This window comes from Passer domesticus, chromosome 1, assembly GCF_036417665.1.
Source record: "Passer domesticus isolate bPasDom1 chromosome 1, bPasDom1.hap1, whole genome shotgun sequence".
NCBI lineage: Eukaryota > Metazoa > Chordata > Aves > Passeriformes > Passeridae > Passer > Passer domesticus.
The window spans coordinates 113,588,484-113,609,251 of NC_087474.1; the positions used below are offsets into that span (position 1 = coordinate 113,588,484).

The 20,768-nt window shown below is 43.9% G+C and overlaps 1 protein-coding gene across 1 annotated transcript in view; it reads left to right on the forward strand.

Annotated features, from left to right (window-relative positions):
* The first annotated feature begins 616 nt into the window (after positions 1–616).
* Positions 617–20,768, forward strand: part of COLEC12 (collectin subfamily member 12) — a 96,156-nt gene continuing 76,004 nt past the window's right edge. The window contains exons 1-2 of the mRNA XM_064434743.1: positions 617–921; positions 12,167–12,217. Coding sequence (XP_064290813.1) covers positions 915–921; positions 12,167–12,217 — 58 coding nt within the window. The 5' untranslated portion in view covers positions 617–914. The remainder of the gene's footprint in view (positions 922–12,166; positions 12,218–20,768) is intronic.

The window sequence follows — 20,768 nt, forward strand, 5'->3', positions numbered from 1 at the left end:
TAACACTCAAAGCTGGATCATAAACAGTTATCACCGTCTTCAACTGCCTAAAAACTGGTAGCTTTGCAGAAAAACAAACCATGCTTTTCATGAAAACGGGAGGCTGGAAACGATCCCTTACTCCTGGCAACATCCAGAACTAGAAAAATAAAAGATGACTGGCCTGTATATCCCTAATCCCACAAATATTTACACACACTCTCCAGCGCCCGTAGTGCACGCAGTCCCATTGAATCCAACAGGACTGCTCGTGGCCCTTCATTCAGCACCAGGGTGAACTGGCACATCCTGCAGCCTCTTCCCAGCAGTCAGCTATGCGCCCCCGCTCCGGGATCCCTCCACCGGCGTGCGGCACGCTGCTGGGGGGAGCCCGGAGAGATCGCACTCACGAGGAATCCCCGGGTGCCTGCACGGGCGTGGGGACTGCAGGCACCCGGGCGATTCCTCGTGAGCCAGGACCGCTCTCCTGCCGGGAGCACCACATCCCGCTGGAGCTCCTGACGGGTGCCCCGTAACTCCCGTCCCGGGCTGCTCCCCGCCGACAGCCCGGGCTGCCCACCCGCAGCCCGGCACCCCCGCGGCGGCGCAGGAGGCGGCGGGGCGGGCTGTGACACCCGCGGGGCGCGACACCCCCGGCCCCGTCCTGCGGCGGGACCCCGAGCCCGCCCCCGCCGCCCGGCCCCGGCCGCGGCCCCTTCCCCGGGGCGGAGAGAGGCGGGGCCGGGCTCCGCGGGGCTGGCGGCGAGAGCTGGGTGCCGCGGGCAGCCGAGCAGCGAGGGCGAGCGGCAGCGCCGGGGCTGCTGTGCGGCAGGGCCGCGGCGGGTCATGGCCCGGCTGTAGGCAGGCAGCGCTCCGCTCCCGGCGGCGGCCCCGCCGCGCCCCCCGCGTCCTATGAGAGCCGCCCCGGCGCCAAGATGAAAGGTAGGGACGGGAGCGGGGCGCTCCGCCGCCCGCACACGTGCACCGGGATCGGCGGCGTGCGGGAGCGCTGTGCGGGATCAGCGCCCGCAGCTCTGCCAGGGGACACTGCGGGCAGGGCGCTCCGGGGACGGTGCCCGCGGGATGAGGCGAAGCCAGCAGCAGGGTGCTGGCGGGACACGGTGCGGGCAGGTGGCGGGCAGGGCAGAGCGGGGGTGGCACCGCGACCCCGGAGCGCGGGGTCTGCGCCGCCGTGTGTGGGTCAGTGCCGGTCCGGCAGCGGGATGTCCCTGTGAGTGCGGGAGCGTGTCGCCGCATGTGTGCTCTCCCCCCAGCACGGTTTCTCTCGGCACCCAACTTTTATCTTCCCCCTCGCCGGTGCCCCGAGAAGAAGAGTTGTGTTTATCCCTGGTTGATTTGTTTATTTTTTGCCAGCGTTTTGGGATGTTCTTGGTGTTGCTTCTAAACATCTGGCAGTGATTAGGTGCCAGTAGAAGCTTAACTGGCTTGTGAAATGTATTTGGCGTATTTCTCCTCTGCATCCACCGACTGGAAAATTTTTGGTCTTTACTTTGCATCCGTTCAAATTGAAACTTTGTTTCTTTTCCTTTTTCTCTCTTTTCCTCCCTTCCTCCTCTTTTTTGTTTTAAATGGGTGAAACATTTGACCCTGTCCTACATAGCTGCGACTGAGAGGTATCACATACTTTAAGATGAAATAAAGAAGCGGATTGCCAAATTGCTACTCCGTAACCCGCTGAAGATATATCGGGGGTGCAAGAAAGCCTTCTGTTTATGAAAATTGATAGCCTTACAGCAAAAGGCAGAGGCTTTACACACTGGGGAATACTTACAATGAAAACATCAAAGGACATTATGGAAAGTTTAGGAGTTAGTTGGGATGTTGTGAGCGTGAAATTCAGTTTTTCTTTAGACGCAAAAAATAAGTTTAAGGAAAAGACATACATATATGAAAATTGCTTTTGGGCACCACTGTGCCTGTTCTTGGACTGCAGAGTTTTATTCCAGATGCCAGGAGGCCAGTAAACATCTTGATAGTTACACTGAGTTTCCAGAGCCTAGGACACCGAATGATGTTCTCATTTATTCACTTGCCAGAGTAGCTGCCTGAAGGGAGGAAAAACTTTTGGGGGCATTTATTTTGCAAGCCCACACACTGTTTAAGTTACTTCTGACACTGTGGCATGATGCCTCTCCAGGGCCATGCAACATATGACAAATAATGTATTTACAATGTTCTTTATTTATAGGCTGCTCGTGCCAAAAATTTTGTCATCAGCTTGTCATTATCAGCATAAGTGTTAAGGGCAGGAACAAACCACAACAATGGGGATCTGGTAGTAGGTAGAACAAACCTGTTACCACTGAAAGCCTTACACCCCATTCTTGGGAGTTTCGGGGAGAGGTGGGATGCAAAGGACCAGGGATGGGAATAAAATAAAATGCAACTTGTGTCTCCTTCCATTCTGCATTCTGCTTCCACTGCTCTTTGCAAAGCAGAGCAGTGGCATTCAAAGGGAGGATGTAATTCCTGCTCCTGGGAGCACTCACTGGTGCCCCACACCCCATCAAGAGGGAGTGCTAGTCCTTACCATTTGGCTTCCCTAAGAGTGATCACAGCCATTTTATTTCTTTCCCTCAGAGAGTTACAGAATCAGTAATAAAACATGCAAAGAAGAACACTTGAATGACTGTGCTAATAGCAAAATAAAAGCATCAAACAAATAATGACATCAAGTGCTTCTGCCAGTGTTAGAGAAGTCAGAGAGTCAAACCAAATTTTGACTTGGTGATTTCCTTTTCTGGGTATGGACTTGGCTTTTCTTGTTTTTGCTTTAAACTTGATGGTAGTGATAATTGTAGGACTGTAGAACTTTGTATAGTTACACATTTTTCTCAATAAAAACAAAAAGATCTGTTGATTGCAGCTGTCTCTGTATCTACCCTCTCTAGAGAATGGAGGAATATCTAAATAATTACATCACTAAATATCTGTAAGGAATAAATTATATTTTCCATTGCTGGTGTTTGTAATGTGTTATGTTTTAAATCAGTAAAACAAATTGAAGTTTATGTTCAATATGCTCGCAGTTTTATTTCCAGCAAACAACACTGAACTCACAAACTTTGTCATATTTTTTAGCAATAATTCATGTGATTTATATAGGGATTTGTCTGCTTTAGGGTCAGATATATCTTTATCAAATGATACTTGTAAGTTATAGTTATTTATTGGAGCATGGAGGAGCACTTGTTGCCTGGGAAACCAATGAAAACAGCTTCCTCATAGTCAAACACCACCACATGTTCAAAAACATTGGCCCTAATTTAAGACAGGGACAAGCATTGTTAAAACTGAGAGCTTCTTCCCATATAGCTGCAATATATTTTGTAATTGCTACTTTAAACTCTATCTGTAATCACTGCTGTAATGGCAGTGCTGGTCATAAGTATTTTCCTCTGAAATATGGATACTGTTTGGATAACCATATAATACTAATTCCCAAATTCAGGCGATGGCAAAGTCAAGGTGGTCATTTGGGACTGCTGCTCCAGGATGACAGAGAAGCTCTTAGTTAATGATGCTTAAAGTAGCTTAGCTGCTTCTTTTCATTCCTCTTCCTCCTCCTCCTCCTCCCTCTCTGCCATCACAAGCACCTTGCAGTGTACCACTTGTATAGCAATGGTGCTGGAGGACAAATCATCTGGGATCCTGTGCTTGAGTGCTGGGGTGCGCTTGACAGCTGGAACGCGACCAAATAGATTCTGTCTCGTGCCGTTCCTCTCATTCAATACAAAAGGATGCACGGGGCAGAAACAGGTGTGGCCTCGGTTGTGTTCCACCAGAGTGAAGCCCGCAGTGCCTCGGGGTCAGCCTGGCCTGAACACTGCCTTGCTCAGCCTCGACCCCTTTTCCTCAGAGGCGCTCAGCGCGCTCTGTGCTCCGTGCGCGGGAGGTGAGAGCGCACCGAGCTCCCACAGGACACGCCAGTTCAGCCCAGCCCAACTTTGCCTTACACACTGAACACTTCAGCAGGCAATTAACTAACATATCAGCCTGTATTGCTAAAATTGTCCCTTCTGAGGGACTTAGAGCCTGGATGTAATTTGCAAATAATGCCTACAATAGCAAAAGCTGACTGTGTATGCAAGTTCACTTGTTCTTTCTTGACTACCTTGAAAAATTTTAAATAATCTTTTTATATGATGGTTACCTTCTTGACAGGTTTTGTCTTTCTCTCAGTTTTGATGCCACTGCTAATTTTAAAGAATAAATGAATAAAAGTTATAATTTTGTAACACTGCAGAAAAGTCTCTCTCTCTCTCTTCTTTGTGTGCACAAAATCAAATGAACAGTCATCTGCAAATAGGTCTTTCCTGGATAGAAACTTCAAACGAAGAATTTTTTAAAAATGCAGTCCAGAGAATTTTGCAGAAGCCAGAAAGCATCTGAAAACCAAGGATTAGAAGCTGAGTGATCCAGTAACCTTTCCTTAGTCCATTTATAACAGAGCTTCTATGAATATAGTGACATAAACATGAAACATGTGCAGGAGGTCTGAGTGGTGTGTGTTGGACATGTCACAGGACCCTACAGCAGAAGTTCAAAGGCACGAGCAGTTATAATAAATGTGTGATAAAACACAGAACAAATCCTGAGCAACACTACTATACAGTCAATGTGTGTCCTGAATTGATTGGTAGCACAGAGGATTTTAAAGATATAGATGAGAAAGATGCAAGTGTGTGTCAAAGCATGTTCTTATTAATGCAGAGGAAAACAGAGCTATGAAATTATAAGAGAAATTGCACAGATAGAAATATTACTATACAATCCCAAAGGACATTGAGCAGAATTAGCATATAAGCGATTTATGACAGGAGCATTTTCAGGAAGAACTTGTAATTGTTATTGCTTCAATTCTACTTTTCCCAGCCACACAGGACTAAGAATTGCAGAGACAAACCTCCCAATGAAGAAGGGAGTTGTTTAAAATCTCCTGTGACTTCTTTTTCTCCTACTTTGGATAACATAGATTCATTTTAGACTGATTTTTCTACAGCTGAGGGCTGAACAGAGCCCTTTTTTTGTCACAACCGCTAAACAGTTTACTTAGATCCACACGGAAAGACTGTTGTGCCCAGAGGTTCAGATACTTCTGGCGGCTAGGATAAGGAGGGAAAGGTAATCTTGCAGAGAGATAGAGCTGATCAGGCCTTGCAGAGATAAAACAGTGTAAAATAAAGAGAGCTGGGACAAATGTCAAGGATGAAAGTAGCTCAGTACTGCAAAGGATGCATACCCAGTTATCTTTAGCTTCACAAAACCTTCCTTATCCTGAGGTTCTGTATGTCAGAACAGAGAATGTCTCCTTCCAGCCCTCCCCCCTAGAAAGCAAAATAAAGACACTTTTTACAAGGCATGGAAAGTGAACCTGATCCTCCTCATAATGTGAGTGTGGTCTGTGCGAGTGAGGGAACAGCCTAAGATGAATTGTCTTTGGAGTTTGACTGCTTCCACCTAAAACTGCAATCCCTTTTGGTGCATAAATTTGAGGTGCAGACTGGGACATCACTGGGGAACAAAGTGAATGAGTTATGGGAGGTAATAGAGACATATGTTGTTAGGAATGTGCATGCCATTTTAATACCGCTGTTAATTGCCTCCTCTGACATACAGACTGGGAGGCACGATTTTTCAGTGCACTAATGAGAACATATCTGTTTGCTCTTAAATCATTATTCTGAAATACTATATGATTTAAACTTTTAACTTCTAAGGTTGGTCCTCCACACCATGCAGCTACTCCTGACCCCAGTACGGTAATGGGGCACTTATGGGCTAATAAGTTTTTTTCAAAACTCCCTATTTACTGTCTTCATCTTGTGCCTAAAAAGCAAAACTAGAGTGATTGTTGTTATACCTCTAAATTTCACAATCTTCTGTCTTTTTGTGTGTGTTCCTAATGTAAATGCTCACATTTTTTGAGCACAGCAGTAGGGGAATAGATGAAGACCAAGATATTAAAGTGCATCCATTTGTCACGAGTATTGGTTTTGTTTGTTTTATGCATGTGTTAAGTGATGGGAGACACCATCCAAGTCATAGGATAGTACCAAGGGAGGATCTCTGATCTAGGACATTGCCTCTTTCAGTCACTAAGATAAGCAGATAAATTCCCAGATCAGCAGTCTCAGCTGGACAGAGCTGAGGAAAAGCCTCAGTTTTGCTGCCAGAATCCAAGCTCAAACAACATCCCAAAGGATGCTTTGGGATGCAGGGAGGTGGTCTCTCTTCCAGGACTGCCTCAGCTGAACCTCTGCCATGGCTGCCCTAAAGACCAGGTACTCTGCAAGTGCAGAATCCATGTAATCCCTGTCCAGAGGAGTTTGCTGTGTGACAAGCCAGACAAAGGAAGGGTTGGATAATATGGGCACAACACACTCAGCCAACAACAGTGACTGTTAGTGTGGCATGTCAACTTGGGATCCTGTCAATTAGGAAGTGCTTTAAGTGTGGGGTAGGATTTTGTGAGGGAGGGGTTATCAAAACAGAGGCAGAGAGAGAGACTTGACTATGAAAAGGGCCTATAATGAAAAAGTAGTGGAGAAAGGCAGAACAAGAGGACAAGTGAAATAAAGCATCTGTGAAGAGAGCTGGGAATGAGCAGCCCATTAGCACAAGCAGGAGACTGTCCAGAATAAAAGCTATGAAAACCAGTGGAAACCAATTAGACTGATGAAGTCATCAACATCTGAAGGCCACAGCTGCTTGCTGTGCTTCTGCTGGCTCCATTTCACCTCTAGGTCAGCACTTTGAATGTAGACCCAGTTAACAGTGAGCAGAAATGCATATAAATCTGGTGGCAGCTCAAAAAGCTTTTGAAATGTGATATGAGAAAGATATTGGTGTTGCTGTTCTTGTCTGCCTGAGCAGTTGTTAATATTACAGAAACCTCACAAGTGGACGAGTTTTGCCTTGCAGTGAAAGTGCTGAGATGGAGAGCGCAGGCAGAAGCAGCTTTTTGACACTGCAAGTGGTCTCTCATGAAGGAGAGGCACCTGTTACACAGTTCTGAGTAGAGTTCTTCATCCATGCTGATGTGTTAAAGAGGGGAATATTGTAATTTTCAACTAATGGGCACAGCTTCTTTCCAAAAGGTACAAGTAAAAATCTCTCTTTGATAATATTAGAATAAGCTTTACAGAGTTTCACTGAGATATAGCTCTAGAGCTCCCATTAAGTCAGCAGGAAAGGCAGGGCTCTAACCATTAAAGCCCTTTGAAAGGTTTATTTTAGGGGAAACTCTTACACTGGATGTCATTTTTACTACAAATTAATCTTACAGACTAAGTTCCCAGCCTGGTTCTTAGGACTAAGTTCTAATGTACTGTAATTTGAGTTTTCAGGGGGTTATAAAGGAACTTCTAAAATCTGAGGTGAAATTTGGCATGACAATTTTCAGCCCAGATGCTTCATTCTCTCCTGGAATAGATTTTCCCAGATTTTGAAATCAATGTAGAATATTGGTTTGTTTTCTTTATTTAAGACTTCAGGCGAGGTTTTTAAATAAAGACTTTGGATCCATGTTTGCAGCACACAAGTGCTCTCTAAATTATTGGATACCACGTGTCTGCAGCCACCATATGACCCAGCATCTCTAATGGTTCTGAGGTCTTGTTTGCCTCATTAGTTAATTAGGTTTAAATGGCTGAGCAAGGTGTACTGTTAAAAGGAGACAGCTGGACACGTACATTAGCAGCTTTCTTTAACACCTTCCACATGCCAACAATGACACCCATGAAAGGAAGGGGCTAAAATGGAAACAACTTCTCTAAAATCACCTTGCACAAAAGGCTCCTCAGATCTGGTGCTGTGGTTTTATGCCCTGTATTGTCTCAGGGGCAGATTTAGCATCCATTTTGGCTCCAGGCCAGCTCTTTCTTACTTGACCTCAGAGTGACTCATAAGTGATCCATGATTAATTTATTTAAGGTTTAAGAACAAGAAATTAAACAGTTCTACTCCACAGATTTGCTTTGCCACTAGCAAATTAATCAAATGAGAGTCTAATTTGTTTTAGATTAAATGAATTCCCTCTGTTCGCTGTGCTAATCCCCAGCTGAACTGCCTTTTCATGATTCCCACTCCCTTGAAGCATTGTACTGTAACTTATTTAACTCTACAACTGTATTTACTAGAGGTGTTGCAGTAATAGCTTATAACTGGAGGGCAAGTGGAATTTGGCTTTGGTGCTCAATGGGGCATGGATATTGCCAAAATAGCTCAAAGGGGTTTTTTTCACTTTTTTGGACCACAACTCTTACTTTTGCAGTGACTCCTTAAAAATTTGATGTATTGCTGTTCAGCCACAGTGAGACAGTGATTTGTAGCAGTTTGCTGTAAGCTCCCCATGACAATCTGTTCTAGCATCCTCTTGTAAACTCAATAAAACAGGAGATCTCTGGTGGCCCTTCCCTTACATGGTTAAATATAACTGGTTGCTCACATATGTTTCTATTCTGCCAAAAGTTCACTTTTTTTATGAACCTTCCTGCTGCCAGAGTTCTGTGCAAATCAGTGGAATAAGAGACCAGATTGTCATGTTTCTTCACCTTTCTTATTCTGGATTTTGGTTCACAGCTGCGTGTCTTATAATTGAGTTAGGGCTGGTCTTCCCTGTACTAAAGAGTTAATTCTTGTGACCAGGACATAACAACAAATTCTACTTGATTGTCTGCTTTAAGGAGGAGTCTGCCCTTCATATTTTTCACCTATGAAAATAAGCCTTGCCTGCATATTAATGAAACAGAAATATGTGTTCATTCCAGTCCCCTTTGTAACTGAGGACTGGATTTAAACTAAAGAAAAATATTTCTAACTTAAGGCTTTCACAGTGTCCAACAAACCCCTCCTACACCGGTTGCAGCCTCACTCAAGTGTGGGCACCGCTGATGTGAAAATGCAGAATTTCTATTTCTAAGATCAGTCACTGGTGCTCAAAGCTCATGAATTTCTGCCACAATTTCTGATATTGTCTTTAAACGCATAAGTCATTAAAACATACTGGAGGTGTTCATAGTATTTGGCTTCTTACTTGGTGTATATTTTCTTAACCTCTGTAATTCATAACAGATCACATTTTCATAGTTTTCACTAGAAAAGCTGTTACCTTTTAAATGAAAACTTGGGTTCTCCTGTATTTTGCTGATTTGAAGATATCTGGAAGCTTTGAGATTTTTGTAGAACTTGTGGCAAAATTTTAATATTTCCAGCACTGGAACAGGGAGCTGAGGATCAAGTTTCTGCTGCCTCCAGTGAGGACAATACTGCCCAACAGACATGGGAGGAGCAGGCTGGGTGCAGGGCTTTGCCTTGGGACTAAACTTTATAGGCTTGTTTGTCAGCTTAATTTTTAATATTTCAAACATAGACTTCTTCTGAGGTAGGAATTTCAACCCATCTTAGTCTCTTTTTCCAAAGTGTTGTAATTTCTGAATGTTTAGTCTAAGCTTGCTTCATTAATTTCCTCCATCTTTTTTTTTCCTTAAACTTGTTACATTACAGTTAATATTTTAAAGTACTATATTTGCACATGATTTCAGCAGAGTTTCGGTTGTCACTGAGAGAACATTGAACTTTGTCAAATAATTTTTATAGACTTCCCCTAAAATTACATTGACTGTCCCTTACAAGATTAACTCACAGAGATGATGTTTGAGATTTTACTGATCAGGAAGACAAATCACCGCTTAACATAACTGTCCTTGCCCATCTCCACTTCTTTGTTTCAAATATCACAAGTGCTCTTCAAAATGAGGAGGTGAATGAATAATTATAATGTAACCAAAGCTTAAGGAAAAACCCCATCGCTAGAAAGAATAACATGCAGCATTGCAAATACTGAAAAGCATATATGTATATATATATTTAAAAAGTATATGTGTGCATAGAAATGTATAATATGTACATATATAAACATGTTGCATATACTGAAATGGCCAAAGAAACAGAAATGTGATTAAAACTGTAAAAGCCAATGTTGTTGGTTTAAGCATGAAAAACAAGAAAACTAGGGAAGGAGCTGTCAGCCTGGGAGGAAGGACTTGGAGATGTGGTGTGGGATGAAGCTGCAGGATTTAAAGGTGGCCTGGCTGTTCACATGAGCTCCAGATCGGATAAGTCACGTTACACTCCTGAGAAACAAAGGAGGTGATTCTGTTGCAGCCTGATAGCAGGAGAGGGCAGGAAGCTAAGGTCTCTGGAGCTGTTATCTTATTTTGTGCAGCATTTTATCTTTTGTGCAAGAGGGGAAGATCTTTCCTGAGTAGCTCACTGCTGGGATGAGATGTTGGGTTTTGACTGTTTATGGTTTATTGGTATTTGTCATGTTTGGTTGGGGGGCCTTGTCTTCAGATAACATTTGGGACAATTGTGAGGGTTTGTTTGGCTTGGTTTTTTGAAGGTTTCTTTCTGTCTTCAAAACCAGGATGTGTTTGTTTTGCCTAAGGAGCATCTGCTGACTCTTCCACTTCTTAAGTGCACATCTGAATTGGGGGTCTAGCTAAAGATATGGACAGGAGTGCTGCTGGGAGTAAGCAAAATGTCTTACCTGGTGAAGAATATGTTTTGAGCTGTTTAATGAATTGTGCTGTCTGAGTAAAGGGTAATGTTCTGCAAAATTATGCATTTCATGGACTCTGCTGCTGCTTCAGGCAAAGTCTCCTTCAGAGATTTCTCTGTGTGGCACTTCACAGGTCAGAAGGAAGAACAAGTCTGATTTCCTGCTGGATACATGCACACAAATCTTTTGCTTTGTTGAGCCTGGATGCAGACTGTATCTTTGCCTTTGAATTCATCCCCCCAAGGCTCTGTGCTGTCCCAAGTTAGCTGTGGCACCAGTTAGCCCAACTTCGTGATGCAGAGCAGCCCAGTCATGTGCAGTAAGTCTGTGGACAAAAAAGATCTAACTAAACACAGACTTCTCACTCCATCACACGTATTTATCTGCTTTCAGCCTGCTTTTCCTCCACCAGGCATTAAATGTTCCCTCTGGGAAATACAGAGGCGGGAGAAGAGCAGCCTGGGCTGTGCTGTCCTCCTAGCAGTTGATGCAGAGGCTGGTGCTGGTGACAAGGCAGAGCTTTTGCCTTTCCTGGCTCAGCAGAATGAGGGGTTGCTTGGTGGAAGGAGGCTGAACACATGAACACAAACATATTCTTTTTTTAAAAAAAGTCATGGGTGTATTTTTTTTGCTGATGCCAGTCTTTTCCTTTGCTGACGGAAGGAAATGGAGAGAAAATAACCTTGTGATTATTAGCATATTACTGCTTGCTTGTAAAGATGAGAACAAAAGGCAGGATGGAATCATCAAATGATAGAAGATCCTCAGTTGGAAGGGACCCTCAAGGATCATCAAATCCAGCTCCTGTCCCTGCACAGGCCAGCCCCAAGAATCACACCATGTATGTGAACACATTGTCCTAACACTTCTAGAACTCAGGCAGGCTGTGACCACTTCCCTGGGGAGCCTGATATTCTCCTAAAGCCAACCTAAACCTCCCCACAACTTCCCTTCCCTCAGCTCCCATTATCAGTGTTTGTCCCTCCACTTCCCCTCACAAGGAAGTTGTAGATTGTCGTGAGGTGTCCCCACAGTCTCCTCTTTATCAGGCTGAGCAAACCAAGTGACCTCAGCCATTCCCCTATAGACCTTTCACAATCTTCACCACCTCAGTTTTTATTTTTCTCATCTGAGTTTCTAGTTCTGTTTCCCATGTTTTATTGGATCTGAGATTTTTAGGCCAAGATAGTGTGCATGGGAGGTGGTGGACGGATGGACAACCATCCCCTCTGACTCCTGTGGCCCAGGCAAGCTTGATCAGGTGGCACACTGGTGACAATTGTGGCTGTCATTGTGACGGGGGACATATCTGCTCTGGTCTGCACTTAGCTGGCCAAGCAGGCCTCAGGATGGCTGCCAGTGATAAATCTGCACTGTTTGTAATCTGGAGTTCTGCTGGGAATTCTCCCTGGGGGAAAGGCTCTGAATTGCCTTCTGAAATTGGAGACAGAGGTGGGATAGAAGCAGCAGAGGGGAAGAGCAGTAGCATGCCTAACAAACCAAGTCAACTTACATTACTTGGACATGCACCTGTAAAAACTTTTTCTCATCTTTTTCCAGTGGTAGTAGTAATAATCTGCTGCTGTGTCTTTCTTTCCCCAGACGACTTTGCAGAGGAGGAGGAGGTGCAGTCCTTCGGCTACAAGAGGTTTGGTAAGTGACGTTACCAAAAACAGTCCTTCAGCTTGCTTTTGCATAGTGCTTAGGGTAAATCAAACACTTGCAATGAAAATCTTTCTTGCTGGCAGCATCGGAACATACAAGTACAATCCCATCATCCACATCCAATGTCCTCCCAGAGGAAGGTGTGATGTTTAGACTTGGTTTATTTTCTTGGCAAACATAAGGCTTCCGAAATAGTTCTTTCATTAGGAAATTGAAGCCCACACCTGAAGAGAAATGAATGTGCTGGCTGTGAAAAAAAGGGGCCTTCCTCTTTTGTGTCCTGTGCCCAGCTCCAGCCTCCAGACTGATGTGCAGCAGAGTTTGTAGGTTTTCCCCAGAGTGGTTTCATGGCATCTCCTGTATACATGGCTCAGTTGTATTGGCAGCTGAGCCACGACACAGGCTGTGCATTCCTCTCAAAGGAAAAGTATATGGTATGAATGCATTCTGATGTCAAAAATTATTAAAATGCGTTTGCTCACTTTCTTTCCTTTTTCCACTGTCCTCTTTTTTTTATGTTTGTTCACCCAAAATGGTTCACCCTTCTCATGCAAGGAGGGTAGTACCACACATCTGTGCACAGGGGTTAGCAGCCTTCAAGACCCCTGTTTTCAAGACTCTTGTGATCTCTTTCTGTTGGGAAAACATTTCAGTCTCTGCAGTCAACAGTTTCACCCAGGGCAGGAGCATGCCTGTCCCTGTGGCAACGGGAAGGTGACATGGTGGCCTCTGAGCTCCCAAAGTGCCAGCTCTGTCTTGGCACAGCAAAAGGAGTTCATCTTCAAAGCTGCTGGTGCCTTTTCACCTATAAGCCATCAGAATAATAGTTCACCTCATTTTTCCTGTCCTGGGAAAGTAGCTGCAGCACGAGTCACTTTCAATGACCCCAGTTGGCAAGTAGATAGAAAAGGCAGGCTGAAAATAAAAATGAAAAGTAACTAAAAAATTCCTTCCATCCCAAAAGGAGAAGGGGGGATGCAGCATAAGGAGATGAGGATTTTGGGAGGTGAGGATCACATTCGCATGACCTTTTCTACCCCCTGAACTACACCATTGCTCCCTGCTGTTGAGCTTTATTTTGGATAGATCAGCCAACCACAGAGCCAGCATCTGTGGCTTGGAAAGTCCTCCATAAGGCTGCACACAGGGGTTTTTTTCCTTTTTTGTTTGTTGTTTTCCTTTTGTTTGTATCTTTTTTGTTGTTGTTGTTATGCATTAAGCTCTGGAATAGCAAAAAAGCAAAACAAATCTTGAGAAATAGGAAGAAATGCTAACTGTTCATTTCTGTCACCTCCAAATCAATAAAAAATATTGGTATTCATTAACAGCTATAAAAATAGGTTCCTTTGGTGTCATCCTCTACCTAGCTATCCCTGGTCAGCACTCTTGCAGTCAACAAGATTTTAGGGAGGCGTGAGTACTCCATTATCCTTACTGTCCCAATAGTAAATCCGCTGTTGTGACGTGATGGGATTTTTGCCTACTAAGTTGCTGTCATTTTTTTCTTTTTTTCTCCTGGGTATTGTGATGCTACCAAGGTGAGTTATTTCTCCCCTTAGAAATACAGACCATTTCCAGAAATGCTTGTGCTGTTGTGCTTGGTGGGGCAGCATGTAGGGAGGAGAGGATTTGCAGCCTGGAAGTGATAGGAGGAGATTTCACCACAAGAGGAGGAGTCAGGGTAGTTCCACCCTTAGGAACCACCCATAAGTGCTTTATGACTCAGGGAAACAGCATTGCTGTGGTCAGGAAGGTATCCCAAATATCTGCAGTACAGAAGAGCCTTGACTATAGGGGGAATGGGATCATGAAGCCATAGCATTGGCACTGGTGAGAACTGTGTAATTCAGTAGGGTGCCAATCCAAGGAGCCGCCTTTGTCCATACTATTTTGGAGCCCAAACTTCCTCCCATACCCTCCTGATCTTTCCCAGCATCACAGGGCAGCTCGGGGAGGAGCTAGGCTGGCTTGGTTTCCACACCTCCCTGCACCAGCATAAATGCTCTTTGATGGTGCTCATGCTTTTATGTCCCTTAAAGGGTTTATTTCCCATTCTTCAGAAAACCTGACTCAGTGAGTTCCCACCTCTACAGTCTCTGCTGCATTTCCAGGCAGCCTCTGAGCAGCCTCTGGAGAGAGCGGGAGCCTCATGCTTTCAGCAGGGCTGGCTGCTTCCTCACCTGGCTCTGGGCTCCCCCAGACAGAAAGGTGACCTGCACGACTTTTAAAGACTGCAAACTCAGTGGACAGCTGGGTCAGCATTTCAAGTGAAGCACCAGAGGTTGCTCTTGGGGCCAAAATGCAGCTGAGCTCCTGCCTGACCAGTAGGAAGTGTTACGCCTGCTGTCTTGGTGTTCCCTCTTGGCCCTGTGTCCTTCCTGGTAAAAGAAAGCAATAAGGGGGAATCCCAAGGCAAGAACCTGCTCCAGATGGCAAGTTTTATTACACAAACCTTTATAAAAGGTAATTTTGAAAGAAGTGCTGTCTGTCTGCTGGCTGACACTCTAAAAATGCCAGCGCCGTTCTGTACAGCCTTTTGGTGTACAGGGATAAAAACAGCACTGGTGTTTTTGATTCAGGAGTCACAGTGCAAGAGCAGTTGTGTTGATATATTGTGGTTGGAGAAGTCCCTGTATGCTCCATAGACATGAGACATAGCACATGGACCGTGAGTCAAGTACCTTTGACTCCATCATTTGGAATTGGGAGGTCTTGTTTGGAGCAAAATGTTCTCTAAGGAGCAGAAGGCTAAAGTATAACTGGTTTAAAAAACGTGGCTAGCAGTCAGTCACTGCTGGCAGCTGGGAACATGTGCTGGTCAGCATTTGGCAGGCAAAGCCTTGACCAAGCTGCTTTCCTAGAGTTCAGCTGAGGAGTTTATTATTAGCTGCCTTGTTCCCAGAGCCTGTAGTTTGGTTCAAGGAAGGAAGAGATCAGCAGAAGGAGGGAAGGAGAGAGGCATTCTCCAGAAATTCTCATTTTGGGGAAGAAGTTTTTGAAAAGAAGACTGAATACGCACTGTCTTGAACCACTTCCCCTTTTTCTGAATCTTTCTGTCCTTCCTTCTCAAATAAGTTAATTTCTGAGAATTTGTCAAGCTACTGTATTTTTTAGTCAATAGAGCATTAACTGGTTGTAGTAAGCCAAACATACTAAGCATAACACACTAACATATTAAAGAATAATGAATACAGATGCAGACAACTCCTAGGAAAATATACATCAGATTTTTTTCTCCTTTGAGCTTGGGACAGATTTGCTGCAGGGGGTCAGTAAGGAAAACAGTCTTTCCAGCTCACTGATGGCTGTTTACTTCTTTTCAATGAATGCTGCAGATGTGCAGGGATGCTGCCAGAAGTTGCTCAGCTGCAATGCCTTCAGATTGCTGCACTGAAAAAAGTGAGGAAGTGTGTTTCTTATTCCAGTTACTTCATCTTCAATCCCATGTCTCAGGCTGTTTTAAAGTTATCTGCTCCAGATGGCAAGCTAAGCCTCTCCACTGGTTTTCTTCTATCAGATTGCCACCAATATTAACTCTTTCATCAATCAATGTCACTGGTTTGTACCGCCTCATGCACAAGTCACTTTGGGAAAGAATGAATGAGGAAAGGGCAAAACTTCCTTTCCATTATGATACAATTTGGGGATGCTAAATCTCAAGCATGAGAGCTAAGACTAGTTTCTAAATGGTAGACAGAAGGATAAGATCTCTTTCTGGCAGGGTTTGACTCTCTTTCTCTGAGATTCAGGCTCTGGGCATCTCCATAGGCAAGGGAATTGAAGGGATCAATTGGACTCCAAGGTAGAATATCTCATCTTCCTAACTCATGGCATTTTGAGGTAATAGATGTAGAATTCATCGTGCAATTTTTTTTTTCCTTTTGTTAATGTTTAAGAACTTAATATCTTCACTTTAATAATATTTTAAGTAGAAATTTCCTGTTAAATTACTGATTGCATAGTACGAAGCTACGGTACAATATGGAGTTGCTGAAAGCAGAGAAGGTGGTCTTTGACTTGTGAAGCACACTTGTAGTGTTTTAGAAAGCAGACTTCAAATAAATGAGCTGAAAGCCCTGCTGATGAAGAGAAGCTTCCCAAGGAATCAGAAGATAGGACCAGTACACTATAGATAAGTGTGAGACTAAACAGCTTGTGCAAGATAATTACCCTTTGCCCTTGACAAACACAGCCAGAATTACAGACTGTGAGCCTGTTCTCCACAGAAACATCCATCTTGGCCACCTCCATGCTCTAGATAGTCAGTCAGGACACTCCTCACCACCACCTCCCCTCTTCCTTGCTGAGCTGTGAGTAGGGGACAGTCTCTCATGTCCCCAGGGAGGTCCAGTGCACACCAAGGCGCTGATCCTCCAGCCTTCCCCACACCCCTTTGGTCAAGGGCTGCCAGGAAAGGAGGGATAAAAATTACCAGGGGGCCCCCTTAAGGAAAACAGGTACTTCTTTAGGTATCTTTTGTAGGGTATATAAGATACGACTGGGTTAGGATGCCTCTTCCATGCAGTTACGACAATCTAGCTCCTAAGCATGATTCCAGGTGTAAGAATAAAGTCTAGGAATTTGTGGACCAGGAATGTGTGAATCATCCTGCCATGCAGTAATGAAATCTGCTATACTAAAAAAAGGTGAGGGGGAAAAATATGTTTAAAAACATATTTGTAACATAGGGTTTTTTTTTTCTTTGATGAGTGGCCTGGAAACAGCTGAACAAGATCCATTTAACTGTTTTCTTGTGGTGCACTTTTTATAGTATTTTGTACAGTAAGAAGTTATATATTCTTTCTTCACCTTTGATAACATATAACTAGGGAGTTTTAGGAATGTACAACTGATAAAAACATTGTGAATGGGTTACAGCAAAAATGAAAACTTTAAGATACAAGGCTTTTTCTGAAAATGATTTTAAAAAATACAGGGGAGTTTGTGCCTATTAATAACTGTGCAAACATGATCAAAATTCATGGCTCAGAATTTTGTGACAGTTCAGGAACAGCATTTACTCATTAACACTCCACAGATGGAATAATTTTAGTCCTTGTCTCTGAATTAATCCAGGCCATTGTTTATACCTCTAATAACAAGCACCAAAACAATGTCTGGCATCAGCCTGGTGGTGTGCTGTATCCACACAAACCTTAAGCCCCTATGAAACAAAATGAATTCTAAGCTTTAGGAATTTGTCGACTTTTCTTTATGGTTTGTAAACGACCAGTGAGGGAATTCAGGTGCCACAACCACATACCTCCCTGGGCATTCTTTCACTTGTACGCCTGCAGTGTGTAATCATATGGCTTAATAAAAAGTCACAGGGTCACTCACACTCACAAAGCCAGAGGAAAGTCAGGCACTGTTGCTTCCAGTTCACTGATCTGGCCATATTTGACAGATGAGGATTTTGCCTGCGTGTGTCCTGGGGTATGAAATCCCTCCATGTGGCTGTTTATTTTAGGCCAAGAAATTTCATTTGAAATGACCCTTTTAATTGCCATGGCCAGTAAGATGGAAGGGGGTCGAGCCTTCCCTCTCCCAGGGTGAGCCCTGAGCAGCTGAGAGAATCCAGCACCCTCAGGGGTCCTGGGTTTGTGCTGGGGCTTCAGTCCCAGCATCAGGGGCTGCACAGGGAGGGACCACCTATGTATGGTTTCTTTGTCTTTCTTTTATTTTCCTGTAGATACTCCCAGTACTGGATCAGTTGTCAGGGAATTGAAGTCTCAATAAATAAATAAATAAATAAATAAAGAATGCTGATATGTATTGCCATTGCAGAGAAATGTGCTCAGGAACTGTCAAGGTGCCCCTGTGCCACCAGTGTGTGTCCCTCTTCTGTCAGTACCTTCTGCCTTTTGCAATGTAGTGGCACATGTGATAGATGGGATATCCAAACAACAAATTTGAAACCACCTGTCTTCATAAAGATAGAGAATAGTTGGTGGACCCTGAGAAATCCATCAGTGTCAGGCAGTAATAGCAAGATCCAAAAAGTTATCAGGTGCCCTGTGCTAACTTAGTCAGGAGCTGAAAGAGCTGAGACCCTCGGGTCTGTGGGTTTGAGGCTGCCCCTCTCCAACCTGTCCTGCTGTGCCTGGCTAAAGGCACTTCTAATCCAAGCCCATAAAGAGGCCTCTTAGCAGTGCCATGGGGACTAAAGTCATTCCAGCTGTGTGTTGTTATGTAGGCAATCTATTTTCTCTTAGTTACGGGTTTTTCCTATTTAGTACAATTAAAATTCTTGACATGCTTCTTCATATATTGCATTCGCATGCTTGGAGCAATACCTGTTTGATCAATCTCTGTCTTTTACAGGGGTGAATTGAAAGGCAGTGTGGTCACCATGATGTGTGAATTTTGCTCTGTCTTTTTCATTAGAGCTATAAAATAGGTGTGTGGGCTGAACAGCACGTTGTATTTACGAGAGGAATGAAAAACATTGGCTACACTGTAAGCGACACCTGGGGATTTTGTTTTTATTTCCCTGTAAACTAGCTGGACAAATAATGATGTTTGGTAACATCAGCTTGCTGCCAGAACACCTAGGCTGCATTCTGGGCTGTTGAACTTTGTAGCAAAATTACCTGTGAAATTACTGTCTTGGAAGGAAACTGTGCACTGCGTTTTCAGCGCTTGGTGCCATTATGTTTCCATGCAAAGGAGTAACACAGGAAAACCGTGGCAGAAATTAAAACTTCAGATATGAAGCCATCACGAGATGGAAGGAAAAAATAATGGAAAATACACATTAATGGACTCTCCCAGCACGGCCGTGGGATTGTAGAATGCACCAGCATTACTCTTGAGCTCCTCTTAAGCTTTATTCCAAATACAAATCTGCATTTGTAGCCAGCTGCTACTACAGCCAGCTGAACTTTGTGCTTTCAAGTGCTCAAATGTCTGCAGTTATCTTTGGCTTTTCTGTACCTTCTTCATAATGATTTTATCTGAAAGTGACACAGGGACACTGGTCTTTCCATGAGAAAGGGAGTGCTGTATTCCCTTGAGGCTATTTTTTTGGATGAACCTAACAACACACACAAATTAAACGCATACCTGTCATGTGCTGCTTACTTTGGTATCCTGAATTCTTTTTATTTCTTAGGAATTTCCTCAACCTGTGCTGTAGCTCTGTGCATGGTTGGTGCCTGGTTTTCCATGCTCCTGGGGGAGCCACTGCAGGGAAGGTGTGAAACTTAACCAGCTTCACCCAGACCTGGATGTGGCACCTGGACCTAGACCCAGACCTAAAAATCTCTGCTGTCCTCTACCATCACACTCAGCAGCCCTGAGCCTGGCCAGTGTCCTGGCAAGATAACACTCTAAATGCAGCTACATCCTGTTGTTGTACTTGACAAATTTCTTAATAATTTTCAGAGAGAAAGTTTTCTGTCTGAAAATTGACTTCCACATGAAATCTGAATATAGGACTTAGGGTAGGAATCATATAATCTACTTTTAGGGATCTGTGGCAACTACCTCTTTAAAGACACCTGTCTAAAATAGCAAAAGCAAGGAAAAGCCAATGTTGCAGGAAAGGACTTCCATGCTGAGCAAGAGCATCACCATCCTCATAATTTCGAGTTACTACATATATAATATTGTCAACTCCAGATCTCTGTAATATGTCTTATATAAAAGCTGGGGAAAGCCTAAAGAAGCCTGTGAGACAGAATAGTATAAGGGATAGCAGAAATGAAGAATGGGGTAAGTATTTTAAGATGATTTGTCCTGTTGCAGACACTAACAAGGAATCAGTATGCTTGCTGCTTTGCTAAGTCAAAACCAATCCAAACTCCACTGCACTGCACTACAGAAGATTAGCCAAAATAAAGCTTGGATTAAAATTTTACCCAGTCTCAATTAGCCTTCTGTATATGGGTAAACCTTAGGTGAAGCAGCCAAGAGCCAAGAAATTTCCATTTGTCCTGTTCCAGCCTGGGTTAAGTGAGTGGGCTGAAACTCTGGAAAGTGGAGAGAGGTTGGGAGAGAGGTGTGAGTGGGAAGCAGTCTTGCTCAGTGCCCGTACCCGGCACGGACAGGAGCTGTGCAGTGGGTGTGTGGAGAGGTTTGTGTCCTGCAGACGCTTTTCAGCTCGGTCAGGAATGCATCTGGAAAATCCACCCACTCAGCCAGGGAGAGAGATTGATGCCTTAAATAAATAAGATGTGAATATGGTTTTGTGATTCAGCTTGCGACTCTTAATAGAAGCAGCTGAACTTTCTGTAGTAGGTGGGGTGTGAGACCCAGGGATCCACTTCACTTCTGCCCAGCTGAGGCTTGTAAGGAGATTTTGTATTTGAAGCTCTGTGCAGTTGTGTTCAGGCCTTGCATAGCAGGACTTTCTGTCTTCTCTGGCAGCTGTTTCATAATGCCACAAAGAGGCAGAGCAGAATTGTTTTCCTTTAAGGATATCTGGGCATGAGGGTCTGCTTAACAGGCCTTCACTGCATATTTTTCAATACCTGAAATTTTAAATATTTGGAAAATATTTATTGATTTGCATTACATAACATGTGTCTGTGAGCTT